This window comes from Symphodus melops (assembly GCF_947650265.1).
Source record: "Symphodus melops genome assembly, chromosome: 7".
Lineage (NCBI taxonomy): Eukaryota > Metazoa > Chordata > Actinopteri > Labriformes > Labridae > Symphodus > Symphodus melops.
Window position 1 is genome coordinate 12,581,357 of NC_136697.1, and position 20,314 is coordinate 12,601,670.

The window sequence follows — 20,314 nt, forward strand, 5'->3', positions numbered from 1 at the left end:
TCATTTTTCCCTCTTTACTCCTGATGCTTCACAGCAGGTTGTAAGTTTACCCGTGTTGTTCACCCTGCAAACATGAAGTGTTACAGATTGTTCTGTTTATTAATGAATGACGAGACATTGACTTGATTACAGTGTTTTAATGAAAATCTTTTTTTTTTTTTAAATTACTTGAAACAATTCAAACAAACAAAATAGAACCGGTCATTTTCTACAAAAAAACGTTTCATGTGTACAGTATGAAACCAGCCTAAATATGCAAGCATCAGTTACACCTTCTCACTTGGACATGTATACATGATACAGCACACACACTTGAAATACTGTAAGTACAGTCTGCCAGCTGTTTAAGCACTGGAATGTGTCCGTATGTTTCCTGTGATCACCTTTACAAAGGCTCGAAGTCTTAAGGAGGGACAAGAGAAACCTTCCAACACAAATGATTTATTTTTTTTTAAAAAAAGAAAGAATAATGTCCTGTAAGTACAGCAGAGAGATATCGTCACTGAGCAGGGAGCGTCTTCTTCACAGCTGGGGCAGCTTGTCGACGGGAGTGTCGAATTTGAAGTCCGGAGGGAAGAGTTCTGCGGCGCGCGGGTAGATGAGTCGATATGACTGCCTGATTGTAACGTCTGCTACGCCAGCAATATCCCCAATTTCTGTGGAAATGTCAAAGAACAGGATCAACTTCTGAAACAACTTTTTAACTCCTGTGTTTTAAAAATGAAAACACACCCAAACATGTACTTCTTAATCCAAACATTGGCAATAAAAGGAGATACAGGAAATGAAACGAGTAGCCTAAACAATGATTTGTGCAAATACAGATCATCTCTATGGTAAGAATAAAAACTGAAATACATTCTCCAGCTCTGGTCCACACGCACACCAACAGTCCGACGGTATTATTGCAGCGCAATCCCAGCTCACCTTTCTGGGTCTTCTTCTCTGCAGAGGCCTGGGAGGCCATGTAGATGGCGGCTGCAGCCACAGAGATGGGGCTCCTGCCGGGCACGAGGTCCAGTTCCACCGCCTTTCTGGCGATGAAGGTGGCCGCCATTTGCACCTGTTTGGGCAGACCGAGGTTTGAGCAGAAGCGGGACATGAAGTCTCCGGTGGTGATGAGGTCCACGCTGGTCTCCAGCGCCTTAAGGATCAGTTTGAAACACCTGCCGATCTCCTTCTTGGAGATCCGGGACACAGCGCAGATCTCTGGGGAGGAGAGGCGAGGAAGTGAATGTAAGAGTGAGTTTGTTTTTTTTCTCCATGTCACAAAGTCAAAAGACAAAGTGCAGGAACGATAAAAAAAAATTCCTCTACTAGCGGGGTCAATAATCCAACAGCCTTTAGTTCTTTTATGTATCTTATGTATCGTTTCCCTCAATACAAGACGTAGATAAAAATGTATCTAGTGGGGGGTAAATATGTAGTAATAAAACAGGAAAACAGAATATTTATAATGTTGTTCTTAAACCTGGAAGTCTCTAAAACAAATGCCACCTTTTTGTGGAACACAATTATTGTTATGAATGTTTACGCAGCATATATGGTTTCTTCTGACCTTTAAATGTTCTTGGTACGCCTTCTTGTCTGCAGGCGATGTAGAGGCAGGCTGAAGCGATGGCATCGTTGGCTCGACCCTTTAGACTCTTCTGTTCATAAACCTGCTTGAATAAGTTGTTTGTTCTGTCCTGCAGAGCAAAAAGAAAACAATGGTTTGAGATATCTACATGGTTCCAAGTTCACTTCCATGTCTGCGTTGACTGATCAAAGAAAGAAAGAAAAGACAAAAATGTCCGATCCTAACTTAGTTCATCTGAAATAAGTTCTGGCAGTGTGGTCACGAGGTTTCAGACACCCTGTCAGCAACATCTGTGACAACCTGCTATGATGCTGCTGACATCCAATCTGTACAAAGCGCAGGTGCAATAAATGGTTCAATCTGTGAGCGGCGTATTCCTGAATGATCTCTGCAGTCATGGTCTTTGAACATAACGCTAAGTTTCACTCCCGTTTCTCTTATTGTTGTTAAACTTTCTATGTTTGAAGATCTTACTATGATGTTCCTGGGCAGGTTGATGCGATCCGCCATGGTGCTGATTTCTTTAAAGGCGTTGAGCATGGCCCGGTCAGAGCTGCTCATGGTCCGCCGGTTCTGGTACTTGGAGTTACCAAATTCATCAAAACTCGCCGCACCCGTTCCCTGTGGGAAGAAAAGGGTATGCATTGATATCAATATGAAAGCTGCATATACTGCAGTTATTTAAAGGCTTTCTAGCATGCACATGATTACATGCATGTTCATTTAAACATGGGTAGAAGTAGTTTTAAAAAATATTCACTCCACTGGAGGTTTAAATCTCTTAAACATTGTTCGATATCCTCAACAGTTCATAGCTGTAGGGATATTCCCAGCAGAAGGCCGAGGCGTCTCTCACCTTGCTGATCATGGTGGTGAGGTCTCCTCCGTTGAGCAGTGGGTTTTGGGCGTCTCCCACTCTGGAAGGATCTTTAAGGGCTTTCTCGTTTGAAAACGTCCTCCACTCTGAGCCCACGTCGATCACACGATCACCTGAGCAGAAAGGGTTTGGAAAATGTGAAAAAAAGAAAAGAAAAAGACTATAATGTCTGAAAGTTTCATTGCAAAACATTCAAATGTTAAATAGAATTTTTTTATAGACTGTAAGATTTACATTTATTTTGATGTATTATTTAGATTGACGGTTTTTAGACTGACTGAGAAACATCGTCTGTCTTTACAGTAGTGTCGATGGCCAAACGGGGATGACGCGCCCAGTGTACAGAGACTATAGTCCTGATAACGGCTGTGGGTTTGAATCCAACCTCAGCCCTTTTCTGCATGTCGTCTTTCTCCTCCCAATATTTCCTGTTTCTCGTCAGCTGACCTATCCAATAATAATAATAGTCTCTTTCACTGGTAGACGCACTTAAACTCCTAAACAGATTCTTCCTTCCTACTTTATTGATGTTAAAACCAGGTGTAGTAAAACTAATAGTGAAGAGTCCGTTTTAATGATATGAAGTTTTATTTTTCTGTGAATCCGCTGCACAAACATCAGCAGCCACACCTTCTGTGTGTCTGTATCACATGATCCCTCTGGAATAATTAAGAAGATGATGATGACACAGTCGGCACATTTCCCTCATGCAAACACATCCTGCTTCCTGCATGGTCTCTAACACTGGAAATATTGTCTTGATGCTTCTGCATCATCTTTCTTCGGCTCGTCAACAAAACTCCTTCAAATTAAAAAATACCACGTTCTCCGTATCGTGGCTCTGATTCTCATGCAGTCATCGTTCTCACTCTTCTTTCTTTATCTTGTGATGCAGAAACACATTCACTGCCTGTTCTTGGAACAGCAGAGCATTGTGGGGATTCGATTTCTGATGTTTAATCCCGTTCGTCTTTTCTTTTTAACGTGGGTCTTTCTAATATCTGTACGCAAACTCACATTCATCTCCTTCGAGGCCAGCCAAAGCTACAGGAGCAGGAAGAGGGGGCACTGTGGTGTTCAGCAGAGAGCTGCTGGCCTGCTCCCTCCTGACCTGCTTCAGGGACTCATTAGAGGAGGATGCTGTGCTCCTCACTGCTCCTTCTTACTGTCTGCATGACATGTTGACTGGGGTTTAAGCTTTGTAAAATGCACGGACAATTGTTTGTCAGAAAGGCATCGAATGAAAATGTCCTTCGTGATCAGCACGTCAACAAACTGCACGTCCCCCCCCACCCTTGCTCAAATGTATACGACGTTTCAGCAGAAGTGATCCTCCAGCTTTACTCTGACATCAAAATCTATCCCTGCATTGAGAAACTAATGAAGGGCAAGAAGTATAAAATAAAAAACTGATCCATTGTTTAGTTTGACAACCAATGAAGACCAAACACTATTTTAACACAGGAGAGACATTTGTGACCATTTTATGAGGTTTGTGAAAGAAGTCTCAGAAGCAGTCAGGGATGTCAAAGCACACGCACAACACAGGGACACATATACACAATCCAAAACTTCAGAAACAAACTGGAAACAGGCTGACAGTGCTGATAGATACTGTAGATTAGTATCCATAGACAAACCAAGCAGAGGCCAAACCATTACAGAAAAATGCATTTATTTCAGACTGTAGCTTCGTTGAAACATTGGTCTAGTTTTGCCTTTAAACTCAGCTGCTATTTATATATTAATGTTTTAAACCAATATTATTTTAAACCAGGAACACTCAATCGACTTCAATAAAGTAACTTGTTGAGAAACCTGTGAGGGTAGGAATACAATGTGGAGCTCTGACTGTGGCAAAGATCATCTGAAGGCAGATGTGATGAAGAAACCAAAACATCAAATCAAAAAGAGAGGAAGAAAGTCTTCTGACGTTATCGTTCAAAGCAAAAGTGCATTCTCCAGTGAATTTACTGACCTACTACAAGTCCACATTCAGGGCAAATCATGTCCCCTGCTCTGTAGTCCTCCACCAGGATGGCATCTGGGTGATTGGGACATGTGACTCTAGGAAGGGCCAGGACATCTCCACTGCAAAACAAGATCAGAAAAGGGATAGTTCAGAAGTCATGGATGCAAAAGAGGGACAAGGGATGCTGAGGTCAACACACTAAACACTCAGAACAGCTGGAAAGAAGGAAACCAGCTGATAACCCAAATGTAAAAATTCCTTTATAAAAGGGTCATAGTCCAGATGTTTTTTTTACCACTCAGCCAAATCCAAAATAATACAACTGAACACCTTTCATCTGTTCACCTCACTGTTTTCTTCCTCCATGGTAACAACAGAGTGATCAACTCGTCGTTGTAGTGATTACAACATTATAATAACAACAATAAAAATAGTAATAATAATTGCAGGCAGGCAGAATCTTGGACCAGATCCAACCATAAACGAAACCTTGCGATGATTTGGCAAAACTAAAACGGATCACGTCCAATCTCTCCTAAACTTGGAATTTACGTTTACTGATCAAATATAATCAATGTTTGTGACAAAACCGCAGTGAGAATATAAAGGTGTAAAGGAGACGTAAACATTACAGATTTAATAAAAACAGAGCCAGGCTGTTCAATGAGACTGTTGATTCATTAGTTAGTTTAAGTTTCAGCTTCATATCTGAACACATCAGACACTGAGTGCTGACACAACAGTGTGAGAGAGTAAAGGAGATACAGATGGTGACTTCTTCTGGTAACATCTGACTAGCATGCTAGCCGACTAGCCGTTTCCTAATACAATACACCGTACGAATTAAAGGTAGAATTAAAGGCTTGACTGTAAAAGTCAAGTACTAGCGTCTCAAATCCCAGCCGAAATATACGATTATCACAAAACAACGTACAACAAGTCACATATTAGGGAATACGGGGTATTTTAAGAAGTTGAAGTTGTAACGCACCGGCTCGTCGACGCCATGTTTCTCCTCTTACTCCGCCTGTGTGTCGAACAAACAAATGACTGCACACGCCTGTATTTATAACTTTTTGTGATCACGTGTCCACCGGAATACGGAGAGCCTCTAAGGTCAAACTTGTTAAAACAAAAACACGTTTTTGTTGAAACTACACCGCTTCAATAATTTTGAGACGTCTTTGTGTTCACAAAAATATTAAATACATTTATTTTATGAACTCAATACAATATAAAGTCAATGGATGATGCATTTGGCAGGTTTAAATGTTGTAGCTTTGGTCTTATAACGATTTTTCTTTTATGCAATGTGCCGACACAGATAAGGCTTCACGGGCTCCACCCAAAACTCCTCCTAACACATGCTGAGAACTCATTAAAGATACAGTACTGAAACCACCAAGCATACAACACCAGTCTGAAAACAAGAACAAAATAATATCAAATGGGATTTGTAAAGTGACCTAAGTTAAAAAAGCTGAGCCTACATACCTGGTATTATAGAAAACTAAACTGAATTAATAAAGCGTTATGGGAAAGGTCTATCATTATATTAGAATATATTTCTCAACAAGTTTCCAAGGAAGTACTTCTAACGACAATTATAAATTACTTTAAAAAATAAAACGTGTTAAAAGCCAGATGAAAGGACACTTATTCATTGTTTATGTGGTCTTTTAAAACCTCAGCTCCAATTTTATTTATCAAGCACTTTTCAAACATCAGAGGCCGCAGCCCAAAGTGCTTCACAAAAGAACAAACAAACTGGAAATAAAAACAGAACCATAGTCAAAACATCAGTAGAAAATTGTAAAATATGTAGAAATTAATCCATTTAAATCAAACTTAATATAAAAGCAATGATACAAAATGTTAACCAAGGCTATCCTATCACTCAACATTTAAACCCAGATTAAAAAAGTAGGTCTTTAGTTTACTTTTAAGAGCACTCAGAGAGCTCAATGGTTTATTGTCCAGTGAAATCCAGAGTTTTTATTTCTATTTTATTTTTTAGGAGTCCAAACAACAAGTGTGTGTGCGGGTCATTACAACAAATACATTCTTGTGTCTTGTGTCTACATTTATCACCCAAAGATTCAAAATCAAACCTATTTACTAATTATACAGATATACATTTGCAGAACCGACAACCAGAATATAAGATTTACTGCCAGTGTGAAGGTCCTATATGTACCAACTAAAAATACAAATGTCATTGTTGCCAGTCATTTAAGACAGATGAATAATAGATGACCAGTGTAATCTTTTAAAATGCAACAACAAATCTTGTTTATCCCGAGAAGCCTGTGATATTGAAGGCCTGTGATATTGTCTGACATGTATCAGTCTGTACCAGTCTCTTACACTGCTCTACTCCTTTGCATCACACTTTCCCGACCCCTGAAGGAAACCACACAAGGAGACAAAGAGTTCTTTTATCATGTCAAGGAACAGAACCACAAATCTTCATCTGGGAAGAAATTAAACATCTATCCTACAAACATGAACTTTTCCACTTTTTCATTTAATGCAACTTTTGCACATTTCTTAGAAATTGTCAATTGAAGCTTTGATCATAGATTTAAAAATTAAAAGAAAAAAAGCCAGAGTGCATAAATACAACAGCAGGTGGAGCTATAAACAGAGTCAGTCATGTTTTAGCCCTATGGTCCTCCTTCAGCAATGATACTCATTGTTTTAGTTGGATAATGGGAGTAATCTATTTTATGGACAGATCATTCAGCACTTATATTTCAATTAGTGGCCAGACATTTCTTTGAAATCATAGCTGTGAAATCATAATAGTAACCCAGTTAACCTTAGATACTGGATTGAATTGGATGCTGATCACTTTAAACTTAAAGTGAAACCCTTTTTAAAGAAGACTCAGGTATAAAGTCATGCATGATCTTGTGTGTAATTTTTTCCTTTGTGTTTTTTAATATGGAGGTATGCATCATGTATTATTCTGTCACTTTTATTGTTGAACATGTTTTGTACTGTCTCTTGTATATTTGTTGCTGATTTATATGAATTGTAAAAGCACTTGCAGGTCCAGTAAACTACAGTGCTATAAATGTTGTGTGTTCATGTGCTATAAATGTTGTGTGTTCATATTATTTGTTAATTCATATGTTTATCTGGCCCCTCTACAGATAAACATATGAATTAACAAATAATATACTCACATATACGTCTTGCAAGCAGTGTCATGTTAGTGTCTGTAGTTAATCCTGAAGTTGATTTTTGATTCTGACTTGATAAGAAATGGGTCATCAGCACAATTTATTACTGCTGAGCCACAGCTTATTTAATGTGTCTGAGCTTCGGCGCTCTATTTTTATCATGAAATTGTCCCTGAAGTGCATTTATAGTATAATGTTTTTGGTGTATCTTCTTATACCCAAACTTAGCTTAAACTGCTAGACTGACTGAGTCTATGGGAACAACACCTGAGTAGTTACAAGTAAAAGATATCAAAGGTACACCAAACAAGAACAAGCAATGAATGGCATGCTGGTATCAGAGCAGAAGTAAAAGAGGCACATGCTCTCTTTCTTTGTTTTTGTCTCGAGCAGACATGCACACACAGGCACACAGCACTAACACAAACAGCAGTAACTCTATGCCTCTGGGCTGTTTATTCATGAACCGTAACATTGGGTTACACCATATTGTAATTCTTCATTAATTGGTTGTAACAAAGGAGTGGCACATGAGCAAATGGCCTGTGTGCACACTCCTAAAGGAATGGTTGTAATCTGATATACCTCACTGAAACCATTTTCTTTATGATTGTAATAACAATCTGGTGTTGTGTTTTATACATGGGTCCATGCTGAATAATTTACATGTTATTGAGCCAGTTTTCAACATACTGAGCTGGTTGCCAGGGGTATCTGGGGCCCTCAGCTGTTGCCACCCTCAGACAGGAAACACCATACTCTGCAACCCACTTGCAACCAGTGTGACTACAAACCAAACACTTCATGGATTCTAATACCTTTTTCTTTTCTCACACAGACCCAATGTCACAGATAAACATTATTGTTTGGCATGAATTCAGTTGGACTTAACACCACACTATAAATCAATACCAATTGAGAACTCCTTGAAAAAGTTGTTAGAGCTAGACATCCTGCCAAGTCCTTTTTTTATTTTTTATTCTTTTTACATTTTTGAGTCTTTTTGTTGTTGTTGGTCTTTTTTCCTAAGTTTGACTTTAATTTTTTGTATGGTTGAATTTGAAGTCTAGACATAGGCTGCACGCATGACATGAAAATAATACTATAAAAACCTAAGTAGTAAAGTCAATGAAAATTATTTCAGATCTGTTGTATCATTAATTGCAGTCGTGTTTTCACTGGGGATCTCTGTTGTATTCCTTTGTTTCCAACTTTGATTCCACATGGTAATTGTCTTTCAAAACATGTTAGCTATATGCGGGAGGAAGTCCTATCAAGATATTCACAACAAAATCACCAGGGACAGCAAAAAAGGAAAAAAAAGACCAAAAGAAAACATGTGACGCAAGTCAAAAAGTTAAGTGTATTTACCTACTCTAATCTTAAATTTTTTTGTCTACAGGTCTTTTTATAGAGCTCTATCACCTCAGTTTACACAAGACAAACATACTCAATTGTAAGCTAATGATGAACATATTGCACCTTTATACTTTTAACCCTGTAACTGTAAAGCCAGCTGAGAACTCAGATAAAACCAACTGTCTCTGTATAATCAGACTGAGTGTGTGTATCACGTCTATGGTATCACGCAGCACCTCTGCACCTGACCTTCTAAGCAGGCAGGCTATCACACTACACATCCCACTTGCAGCTTTCTTTTTTCTCTTTCTCTCAAAGTACAAGGGTAGCGTGAGTGCAAACAGAGTGCCAGCAGCCAGCAGCCTAGGACCGGTTGAAACCTGTATAGGCTGCAACTGAGGAGACACTTCCTCCAACCGGTGCATCATCAACCAAATCCAGACAGAGCTGGAAATGATGCATGACTTCAGCACTCAGGGTCCAAGTGACTGTTGGCTTGTCCATAAAACAAGCTTACATATAATAAAATACAATAACATTAGATAGATGGGAGAATATGAAAAAGTATGAAAGAGTAAGTTGACAACATAATGCTCTTTGTCAAACACTTTCTGAGCACTAAAAACACAAGTGAGAAGTCTGAATTTGTCAGCTAAAGTCATTTCTGCACCATGAAGCATTATGTGGTGTCTGTGACTGGAACAAAGAGAGGGAAGCTTGTGCTGCGTTTAAGTGTCGGTAGGAGACAGGAAAGCTAAATTATATCCGTTGGTCAAGTAGTTTAACCTCTGAGAGATGTTAGTCATGATAGACACTGACTTTTAACGACTAATGCTGTAGGCCACCTGAGTAGCATACAATTAACTCCATTTGTTACTTATACCATAGTTAATTACTTAAGCTATTGCAGCTATTTTGGTCATCTCTTGTGTCTACTTTATCTAAATTATTATAATATAGGCCAGTGGTTCCCAAAGTGAAGGGTCAGCTGCCTGACGCCCAGCGGCAAGATGTCTTCAAAAAAACAAACAAAAAACCCTACAAAAACCCAGAATTAAATACATTTAAAAAATGGTATAGTACCTATAATTGTAAACAAAAAGAATACAAAAAACAATATTTTTAAGTGAAATGAAATTAAGTGTATAGTTAAATAACCTTAAAATGTGAGATTGCATATAACAGCAACAACAAGGTGTGTTTCTGCTGCTCTTTACAGTACTGTGCCTGTACAGTTTTGTATGTCCACTCAGAACTATATAAAACAATTTGATGATGTTAGGCTGTTGCATCATTTTGTGTTACCAGTGTTTGGACAGACCATAGTGATTTTTGTGTTGCAGTCCTGTTCATTTCCTGGTTTGTGCCTGATAATGTTTCCCAGATAATTACTCTAGTTAGTCCCTATTGGGTCAGTAAGGTTTACTCCTGTTTTTTTGTAAAGTGTTGAGATAATTTGTTGTGAAAATAAAGATTGATATGGGCTATTGATTGATGGTCTCGTGCACCCTTATTTTGGGGGTCGCGAGTTGAAAAGTTCTGGAACCTCTGATAGGATATTGATGATGAGTCTAGTTGCATTAGAGTAGGCTTGCCCCCTATTTAAAGCCTCTCTGAGGAACCCTATGAAAACCGTTTTGTTGTTTCATTATGTGACGGATTTGCAAAGACATGCCTACTAGTTACTGCGGTAATTTTTTGAGCTTCCAAATAGGTTAGTTTAAAAAATATATATATAACTGTTCACCGCCAAGCTACACCAATCACAAAATTTCCCAGGCGGCTTAAATGCAGCATCAGATAAGCACGCAGCTAGCAGGCAGGTGGGTGTCTTCGGGAAGTTGCCGTAATGAAATCCTCCAATCAGAGACGCCCTTTGAACACACAACAGCGGTCTGTGCGGCTCCATATTGGATCTGCCTTTTCTTAGAAATACTCTGCTCCGGAGGGTTTCTTGCGCATATTGTTCAACGCCTGGCCAAGCAGCCGGCTCTGGAGCCCGGACTCAGGTATGAGGGAGGCGGCCGACAAACTGCGCTGTCACGAACACAGCTTTGTTTGACACAATCGCGTCATCCCAGCAGCGTTAACGGAGCTGAGAAATTAGGTTAGAGGCGCACCTGAGAAGAGCGAAAAGTGGCATGCAGGCTGTGGAAGAAATAATTGGATTGAGATAACGCCAAACAGGAGACAGTAAGTATATTTTCTTTAACTATGTTTAAAATGTATATGTTTTAGAAATAAATAACCTATAGAAGAATAACCAATCACTCGAACAGGTCTGTCTTCCTACTCTGTCGTGTGATATAAATGTTTTCATTGTTTTCTTTGATTTTTGAATAAAAAACTAGAGTTAGTGTACCTGGGGTGAATGTTTAACACCGGGCACATGCAGCTTCTCAACCTCACATGTTTCGACAAGTCACCTGACCCGGTACACCAACAGACAACTTGCTGCGCGAGAGCCCCCTCACGTGAGGAGAAAAGTCTCATGTTCGTCAAAGCCTAGAGACGTCTGAATTCCTGTTGTGTTTGGAGAAGTCCGCACAAATGTAGGCGATGTCGTGTTTCCCTCGTGCCCAGTCTGCTGCCTAGTTCCTCCTTGTCTGCAGCCCATCAGTCTGACTGTAGTTTTCTTTTTTTATCCTTAATTGTCTGGTTTCCATTTTTAACTGATTGATCTGAATTTGGCCTAATCGATGTTGAGGGTACTATCTCGTGGTATAATCAGTTTTGCTTTATGTGTTTTCAGGGCATTTTTCCTGCCATATGTTAGAAGACTAAGGAGGCATGATAATTAAACCACCGTGCCGTCATTGTAGCTCAATATAAACATCACTTCAGCTTAATTTTTCTACACGATGTTCTTTTTTTGTTTACTTTCCTACACTATATTTTAACTTGTCAGTGTTATTGGGTTTGGTAGAATGATAAAAAGAAAAACAAAAAGATTTGAGATGTGGAGGGGCGAACTCAAGAAATGATCAACTAATCCTGTGATGCAAGTATCACTCAGAATAAATAAAGTCAGCAGTGAGTATTATACTCCAGACTAAGTCCAGTTTAGATTATTAGTGTCAGACTGCTGGGTACGACTTTTTCCCGGTGGTCATTCTGACTTGTCAGTGTTGGAAAAGAAATACTTTAAACAAGCAGCTAAATTGTTATATTAAAAAAAGTAAGGGACGTTTACTAAGTGAGCAGCTGTATGTTACCAGACCAGATAGTTTACAAACATGAGTGAGAGGCATCCTCAAAGTTCCTAAAGAAAAAGTATTTATGAACTTTTGTAGAAACAGACAGCCATGCAAATTCCTGTGGCTAATGGACAGTAAACTACTTACAATAGCTTTTCAATATTTTACCACTCTGTGTCAGCAGTTCTCTGCGATCTCTGCTTGTAACATATGATATACCGTCAACCTCAAGCTGGGGGGCAATTGCTGCACAAATCATGTTATATTAAAAATCGTCTAGCAATACTCTGCCTATAATTAGAGTTTTGGCTTTCAAATAAGCACACAATTACAGCCTGTAGTTACTCGACATAAAAGAATAGTTTAAAATGTCATAGTTTTAAACATTAGTGAAACAGGCATATTAACTTCTATATTACAAAACAAGATACGTTTCTGTATTTTATCCACTTGTTTCTTATAACGTATGTATTTTCTTTTGATTATAGTTCGGCTGAATCCAAGATGTCCGTTGCTATGAATGTATTTTTGCATAAAATATTTAAATGTGTCACAGAGATATTGCTTTTCAGTGTAGGACTAAGGACAGATAATCATTTATTTATGGATGGAAATATATAAATCTTCTTTCAAAATCTTTGCTCTAGATTTTATGTTAATTACGAGAAGGAAACTGATATAATAAAACAGGAATCCACCCTAAACAGAAGTGCCACATCCTCTGAATAAGAAAGCACAGCGGGGAACTAAAAGAAACACGTGCCAAACCTCTTAGGGAGTCAGACCAGTTAGTAGACGTATTATCCCTACATCAAAGGGCTCTGCTCTGTTCCAGTAATAACATGTTGTAATGAGTCTGGCTTTAGCTAAACCCTGGCTCTGTGTTTTAACATCATTAAAACATAACCAAAGGAAACGTTTCAAAACAGATTGAGGGAGCAAGAGTTTAATTTAGCCTACAGTGATACAGAGATGAAACAAAGTCACACATGTATACCTTATGCAACTCCTTAAAAAGTTTCACCTGAAAAACAATACTGCTCTTCACACTTTGTGACCTGGATTTGACCAGAAATTTTGACAGTGTAGCTTTGTGCTTTATAAACTTAAGTCAAATGTTATTGTTGAATTTTGTATTTTTATATTTACTGAAAGAATACAACTGGCGAGTTTTAAGTTCAAAATGTTATTATTCAAACAAGAAGAATTTCAAAGGAGATAGCAAAAGGAATTGTATTTTCTTGAGTAATATGTTGAAAAGGAGAAAATGGCTTTCAGATGGCAAAATTATTGTACTAATAATCGTTTAATTTTTAAAGCACTTTAAAAATTGGGGGAGAAAAAAGTAAAAGCAGATAGTTGACTCTGGAGATGATGACTACATGAAGGACTTTCTAGGTCAGATTGAGAAAGTATCCATTTTATTGTGGATATCATATTTTGAAGAAATGATGTCAAGCGCTGAAAGCAGAAATGACCTACATTTGCATAGTTGGGTCAAGATTTTGTTTTAATCTCTCCAATGTTAAACACTGACCACTTAATCTTCAGTCATCAACAAATCCTTGTTTGGATGAACTGTTTTATCAAGTAGGTTTTCGATATACATTTAATTTGTGTTTCTCAAACATTATTATATTAAATGTCCTTCATCTGTTTCAGTGATGTTTACACTTGCGGAGGTTGCTTCCCTGAACGACATCCAGCCGACATACCGCATCCTGAAGCCATGGTGGGACGTCTTCATGGACTACCTGGGCCTGGTCATGCTTATGCTGGCCATATTTGCCATGACCATGCAGATCACCAAGGACCAGGTGGCCTGTCTTCCTTGTCTCGAGGACCCGGAGGAGGTCTCAGGGGCAAAACCAAACTCCTTCCCTCAACAGACTACACAGGCCTCATCCACAGCTCCCGGGGTCCCTGGGATGACCAGTTCCCCCCTTGTCACTAAGGACTTACCGGATGAGGTTGTCCATGAGATCCATGTCACACACCAACACACGTCTGTATCGGAGAAATACGTCAATCAACCTCAACCAACCGGAGTCAGGACCAACCTGGACTATCAACAATATATCTTCATCAACCAAATATGCTACCATGTTGCCTTGCCCTGGTATTCCAAGTACTTTCCATACCTCACCCTCATCCACACCCTTGTCCTCATGGTCAGTAGCAACTTCTGGTTCAAATACCCCAAAACATGCTCAAAGATAGAGCATTTTGTTTCTATTCTGGGCAGATGTTTTGAGTCTCCCTGGACGACAAAGGCTTTGTCTGAAACAGCGTGTGAAGACTCAGAAGAGAACAAACAGAGGTTACTTCCCGGTACTTCTTCTGCACCGAAGCAAGAGTCTTTAGAGGGGAAGGATGAAGGCACAAATGTAAACTCATCCACGCCCATGCTGGGGGTTAAGTTCTCTGCAGATAAGCCCATAGCAGAAGTCCCAAGTAGCATGACGATCTTGGACAAGAAAGACGGGGAGCAGGCCAAAGCGCTGTTCGAGAAAGTAAGAAAATTCCGAGCTCATGTGGAGGACAGTGATTTTATCTACAAGCTTTATGTAGCGCAGACTGTTGTCAAAACTGTCAAATTTATTTTGATATTGTCTTACACTTCTACCTTTTTGGCTAAAATCAATTTTAAGCATGATTGTGAACCAGATATTAAACAGCTGACGGGATACAGAAAGTTCTTCTGTACGCACAACATGGCTTTCATGCTGAACAAGTTGCTCATAAGCTACATGGCACTGATTTTGATCTACGGGATGGCCTGCTTGTACTCGCTCTTCTGGGTGTTTCGACGACCACTGAAAGAGTACTCGTTTGAGAAGGTGAGGGAAGAGAGCAGCTTCAGCGACATTCCTGATGTCAAAAACGACTTTGCATTCCTCTTACACATGGTTGATCAGTACGACCAGCTCTACTCCAAACGCTTTGGTGTCTTCTTGTCTGAGGTCAGTGAAAACAAGCTGAGGGAGATCAGCCTCAATCACGAGTGGACCTTTGAAAAACTGAGGCAGCTGGTGACCCGGAACGCACAGGACCAACAGGAGCTGCACCTTTTCATGGTCTCTGGTCTCCCGAATGCTGTGTTTGACCTCACAGATCTGGAAGTCTTGAAACTGGAGCTTATTCCAGAGGTGAGGTTCACAGCAAAGGTCTCCCAGATGACCAGCCTGCAGGAGCTGCATCTCTGCCATTGCCCAGCTAAAGTGGAGCAGACGGGTTTCGCTTTCCTGCGTGATCACCTTCGCTGCCTCCACGTCAAGTTCACTGATGTGGCTGAGATCCCAACATGGGTGTACTTGCTAAGGAGTTTGAGGGAGCTGAACCTGATTGGCAACTTAAGCTCAGAAAACAACAAAATGATTGGTCTGGAGTCCATGCGAGATTTGAGGCATTTAAAGACATTGTGTTTGAAGAGCAACCTCACAAAGATGCCCACAAACATCACAGAGCTTTCCCCACATCTGATAAAGTTAGTGGTGCACAACGATGGTACAAAACTGCTGGTACTGAACAGTCTGAAAAAAATGACAAGTCTCATTGAAGTGGAGCTTCACACCTGTGAACTGGAGAGGATTCCCCATGCCATTTTCAGCCTCACCAACCTGCAGGAACTCGACCTGAAATCCAACAACATCCGAACCATCGAGGAGATCATCAGCTTCCAGCACCTCAAGAGACTTACGTGCCTGAAGCTGTGGCATAACAAAATCATCACCATCCCGTCATCCATTGGACAAGTCAAATCTCTGGAGGCCCTTCACCTATCTCACAATAAACTCGAGTCCCTGCCTCCAGCATTATTCACGCTGCCCAAACTGCGGCATTTAGACGTGGGCCACAACTCCATTACGGTACTCCCTCCTGATGTGGGTCTTCTTAACAACCTGCAGCACTTAGCCATCAACTCCAACAAGCTGGAGGTGCTGCCCAAGCCTTTATTTAGATGTAACAAGCTAAAGGTACTGTGCCTGGGGAACAATGCACTCTCCGTGCTGCCAGAGGCCGTGGGTCAGCTGGTACAGCTCACTCAGCTGGAGCTCCGAGGGAACTGTCTGGACAGACTGCCCGCCCAGCTTGGAAATTGCAGAATGCTGCGAAAGAGCGGCCTGGTTGTAGAGGACCATCTCTTTGATGCACTGCCTGTGGAAGTGAAGGAGAGTATCAGCCAAGAGACCAACGCTTTTTCCAGTGGCTTATAGCACAAAACCACGACCCAGACAGACTGGCACCTCCGGTGGTTCATGACAAGTCTGTGTAGACTTTTTTTATCTGTAAGATCCGATGGAGTTTCAAAGCTAGCATCAGTCTTTGATACTGTCTTAGTTTCAGTATCAGGTATCGAAAAAATGCTAGTAAATGCACTCGTCTGGTACAAAAAAACAATTAGCCTCCAAAAAATCTACAGTTTCAATGAACCAATCATGTAACAATAATAAATTACTATTTGTTTCTAGCAGAAAGTTTGCTCTTAGTCAGAGCTAGTAAAATGTCAACATTCACTGTTTTCCAAAAAATATTGTTTTATTCTTTTAATCAGATTAATATCAGAAGAGATGCTCAGTATTTGCCAATACTCAATCCCAGTATTGTTATCAGGAAGCAAATATTTTCCAGAACATCTCTTATTTCTTAATTATTTGAATGGATTGTCGTAGTTGCTTATGTATAAAACTGGTACAGAATGTTTTTGTTGTTGCTGAGTATCTGATTGAGTGACCTTTGGGAGTTTATTTCCTTTGTTTTTATTGAACAAAAAACATTTGAAACTGAGCAGTAAATCTATATTGACCAAATTTGTTTCCTCTGACACAGTATGTAGATTACTCATTGTACTCAGGTATAACTGTAACCATGGGGAACAATCTTTTTGCCTTAACTGCTGCTATTTTTTTTTTTTTTTTTTACAGTGAGGGCTTTCACATGCAAAAGGCCAAAAATAATTATTTTCTGTTCCCGTGTCAGTTTTCCATGCAGACACTATCCAGGCAGAAATGTGTTAGAACAGATGTTATCATGCAACCACTCTCTTCTGTTGTTTTTAACTTTTCTTGTAATGATGTAACCTTTTATGTTTCTCAATGACTTGTAGCTGACAGAATAAGTTCAGAGTTGTAAAGCTCAGGTTGAGACTAAGCACTAGAAATGAACCTTTATCTTCTTGTAGAGATTATATGCTAAGGCCTATAGTAATTCATTTGCACATGCACAAATGTAATGATTTGAAGATCGCTGAATGTCCATGGTGATAACATATTCCAGTAAAAACGAGAGCTGATAAAAGAAAGGGAAATCTGTTGATTGTCTTTTTTTTTTTTTTTTTAGTCATACTTAAAACAGAGCTGGTCACCGCTCAGGCGAATTGTGTAATGACAACAACTATGTCTGCCTTTATTCTTTCGATGTATTTCTGTGTAGTTATCTATACAGTGAGTGTTCCCAGGAGCTGCTGTAACACCTTGGTGATCCTTTGCTCAAAGTCCACTGATTTATGGCATAATAAAGCAAAAATTTAGATGAATGTCTTATCATTATCCTGCTTATTCAGGTGAACTTCACTGCATACATTTTACTCCAACCATGTTTACAAATGAACATGATCTCTTTCATTCATAGTTATCAGGTGTATCAAAGTGAATTTGAAGCTTGTGTGAGGAGTGTTAATCTGGTAGTGAGACAGACAATCTAATACTGTTGTCTCTTCATGAGCTACTAAAGCTAAGAGACCAGTAGAAACCAGACTGATTATACATTCAGTACAGTGCTGTGAGGTAGCTGTCTGACAAAGTGAATAACTGGATTCAAACAATTGTTTACATTTTAAAGGCAGGGTTGTGAATATTTGAAAACTAGCATGATTTTGGAAGTAGCGTTCCCTCAGTGCACCATCTGCACCCATCCCCTCCTCTCTGCGCGCCCTCAAAAGCCACGCCCTTCACTTGCACACACAAGCGCCATTGGAAGCGGACCTGAGCTCATGTTTTGAGGGTGTGCTGGGCTTGTGCATGCATGGGGAACAAACAGGGAGGCGTGATTTGTTCATCAGAATGGTATCTCGTGGCAGACAGGTTTTTATATGCTTAAAACTGCTACAGATGACGGATCGTTCCTTCTTCAGAGCACATGGATTATTAATTTCTGTCAGGCCCTAAAGACAATTTCAACTATTTTTTGATGACTGATTGGCTACATAAAAATCTTAAAAGAGAGCAAGATGAAAATTTTGTAACCACTACTTGCGCATGAAAAGGAAATCAGAAAAGACAAACTATTTTATAAAAGGGGGCCCAAAAATGTACACACTGAAAGTTTCTCACAGGAGCTTCAGATACATTTTAGAACCTTCAAATATGCTTCAGTTTTTCAAAGAATAAAACAATATTGACGTGTGCTTTATTTTCTGTTTGAATTTATAGAGTATTCCAAAGGCTTGAGTGGTACCCAATTTTTTTCTGCTGTAACCCAATCGGGAAGCAAAAAGAAAACTTGTCAACCCACCACCAACAACAACAACAGAAAAGCAATTCCATCAACTGCAAGGAGAGATAAAGTCATTTTTTATTGAACAAATAAGAAATATGAGAAGCACGACTAGATACTAATGCTAAAAGCTTCTCTGTGCACACTTTGTTCATTTCTATACATTTCAATGCATTGGACCCTCTAAAGTCCATCTGCACCATACTTTTGCTGTTCCTCCCAACTATACTTTTAACAGCTTTGTTAACTTCAGAATGCTTTGTCTTTCATCATCCCCATTAAATATGTTTCACAAGTCTAAACTACCTACCACATTTCCCTGCAGTGAAATCCCATGTTTTCTTCAGTTCTATTTAATGTAACTTCTTTGCATACATTGTGTTTTAAAGCAGAGCTATTGCCAAAAGCCAACTTGCCATAAAAAAGCTCACTTGTTGTAAATGCCTTGGAGGGGAGTTGAACGTCATGGTATTTTTTTCAATACTATAGTCCAAAAATATCTGTAATGAAAAGCACCAACCAAGCTTTTATAACCAGACATAGGCAGGTGAGCCAATCATAAAAAAGGGGTTTGTGGGTCGGGGGATCTTTAAACTTAAAAAATACAATCAGGGATAAACACTTTTCCAAAATGTTCATCCGTTATTTAGATCTGTCACTATGACTAGAAACACCTGAAGGTATATAATTAATCTCAACAGTTGTACTTTAATTATGACATTAACTTGATTTATGTCCCCTGCATATTCCCCAACCTAATTATTCATCACATATGTGTTTTACTTTTTGTTTGTCTTAGTTTTTATCTCTGTCCCTCTGAGAAAGTTTGACTTAATGTGTTGTATTCTGTTTGATGCTAAAAGATAACACAAATAAAACATTGTTGGTAAAGAAAGTGTTTGTCTAAGCAATGATTACAGTGATGCAAATAATGTGTGTTTAACGAAATTCTGCATGTTCTACCTGTCGAGAAGCCTTTTCCAATAAAGAAAAGAGATTTAGCTCTTGTTCTTTTATTTATTTATCACCTTTTTTGTGGCCTCCAAATAAAGACCTTTAAACCAAAACATTCTTTCAGTGCCATGAAGAAACAGATAGTGAAAGAGGTTAGTGAATGTAAAAGTACACTCATGGGAACCAAGATGATTACAACTTGCTTCAATTAAACATTTCAAAGGCATACACAAAAAAAACTGTCCATAAAATGGTTTTCAGTTCAATGATGTTAAGAAGCTGTACCCTTTGTTCTCACTTCCATTCTAATTTATGTGGTTTAACCATAGACTGGTTTAACCCCCATAATCTATAATCTCTGTCACCAGATGACTAATGTTAATATGACAAAGATAAATGTCTTGTGCTCATACATCGTTATAATCCTATAGGATCATTTCCCCTCAATTAAAATTCCATTCAGTCCTGCAGTAGAGGGATCAGGAACTTTTCAAACCTCAGCAAACTGCTAACATTGTTCATGTGAGGAAGTCCTGCTGATTTGTGAACAGCACTTTCACTGTTTCTGTGAGGATCTTTACTGTGTCGTAGAGGTCGTATGTGTTATGCACATTTGTAGCTTTTGTTTGGAGGTCTAATTAAAGGCCTTGCACTGCTGCTTGTCTGAATAATCAAATTTGTCTGAGAATGTAC

General features: G+C 39.2%; 2 protein-coding genes across 2 annotated transcripts; one reads left to right on the forward strand and one right to left on the reverse strand.

The window, feature by feature from the left end:
- Positions 1 to 122: 122 nt before the first annotated feature.
- Positions 123 to 5,528, reverse strand: gtf2b (general transcription factor IIB). The gene is made up of 7 exons (XM_079349317.1): positions 5,420 to 5,528; positions 4,435 to 4,547; positions 2,436 to 2,569; positions 2,054 to 2,200; positions 1,559 to 1,688; positions 928 to 1,209; positions 123 to 656 (listed from the first exon to the last, which is right to left on the reverse strand). Exons 1-7 carry the CDS (start codon positions 5,434 to 5,436, stop codon positions 523 to 525), a joined length of 957 nt encoding a protein of 318 aa, XP_079205443.1. The 5' UTR covers positions 5,437 to 5,528; the 3' UTR covers positions 123 to 522.
- Positions 5,529 to 10,804: 5,276 nt separating this feature from the next.
- On the forward strand, positions 10,805 to 17,704 carry lrrc8da (leucine rich repeat containing 8 VRAC subunit Da). The gene is made up of 2 exons (XM_079348649.1): positions 10,805 to 11,168; positions 13,835 to 17,704. Coding segments are annotated over exons 1-2 (2,556 nt in total). The 5' UTR covers positions 10,805 to 11,167; the 3' UTR covers positions 16,390 to 17,704.
- Positions 17,705 to 20,314: the final 2,610 nt, after the last annotated feature.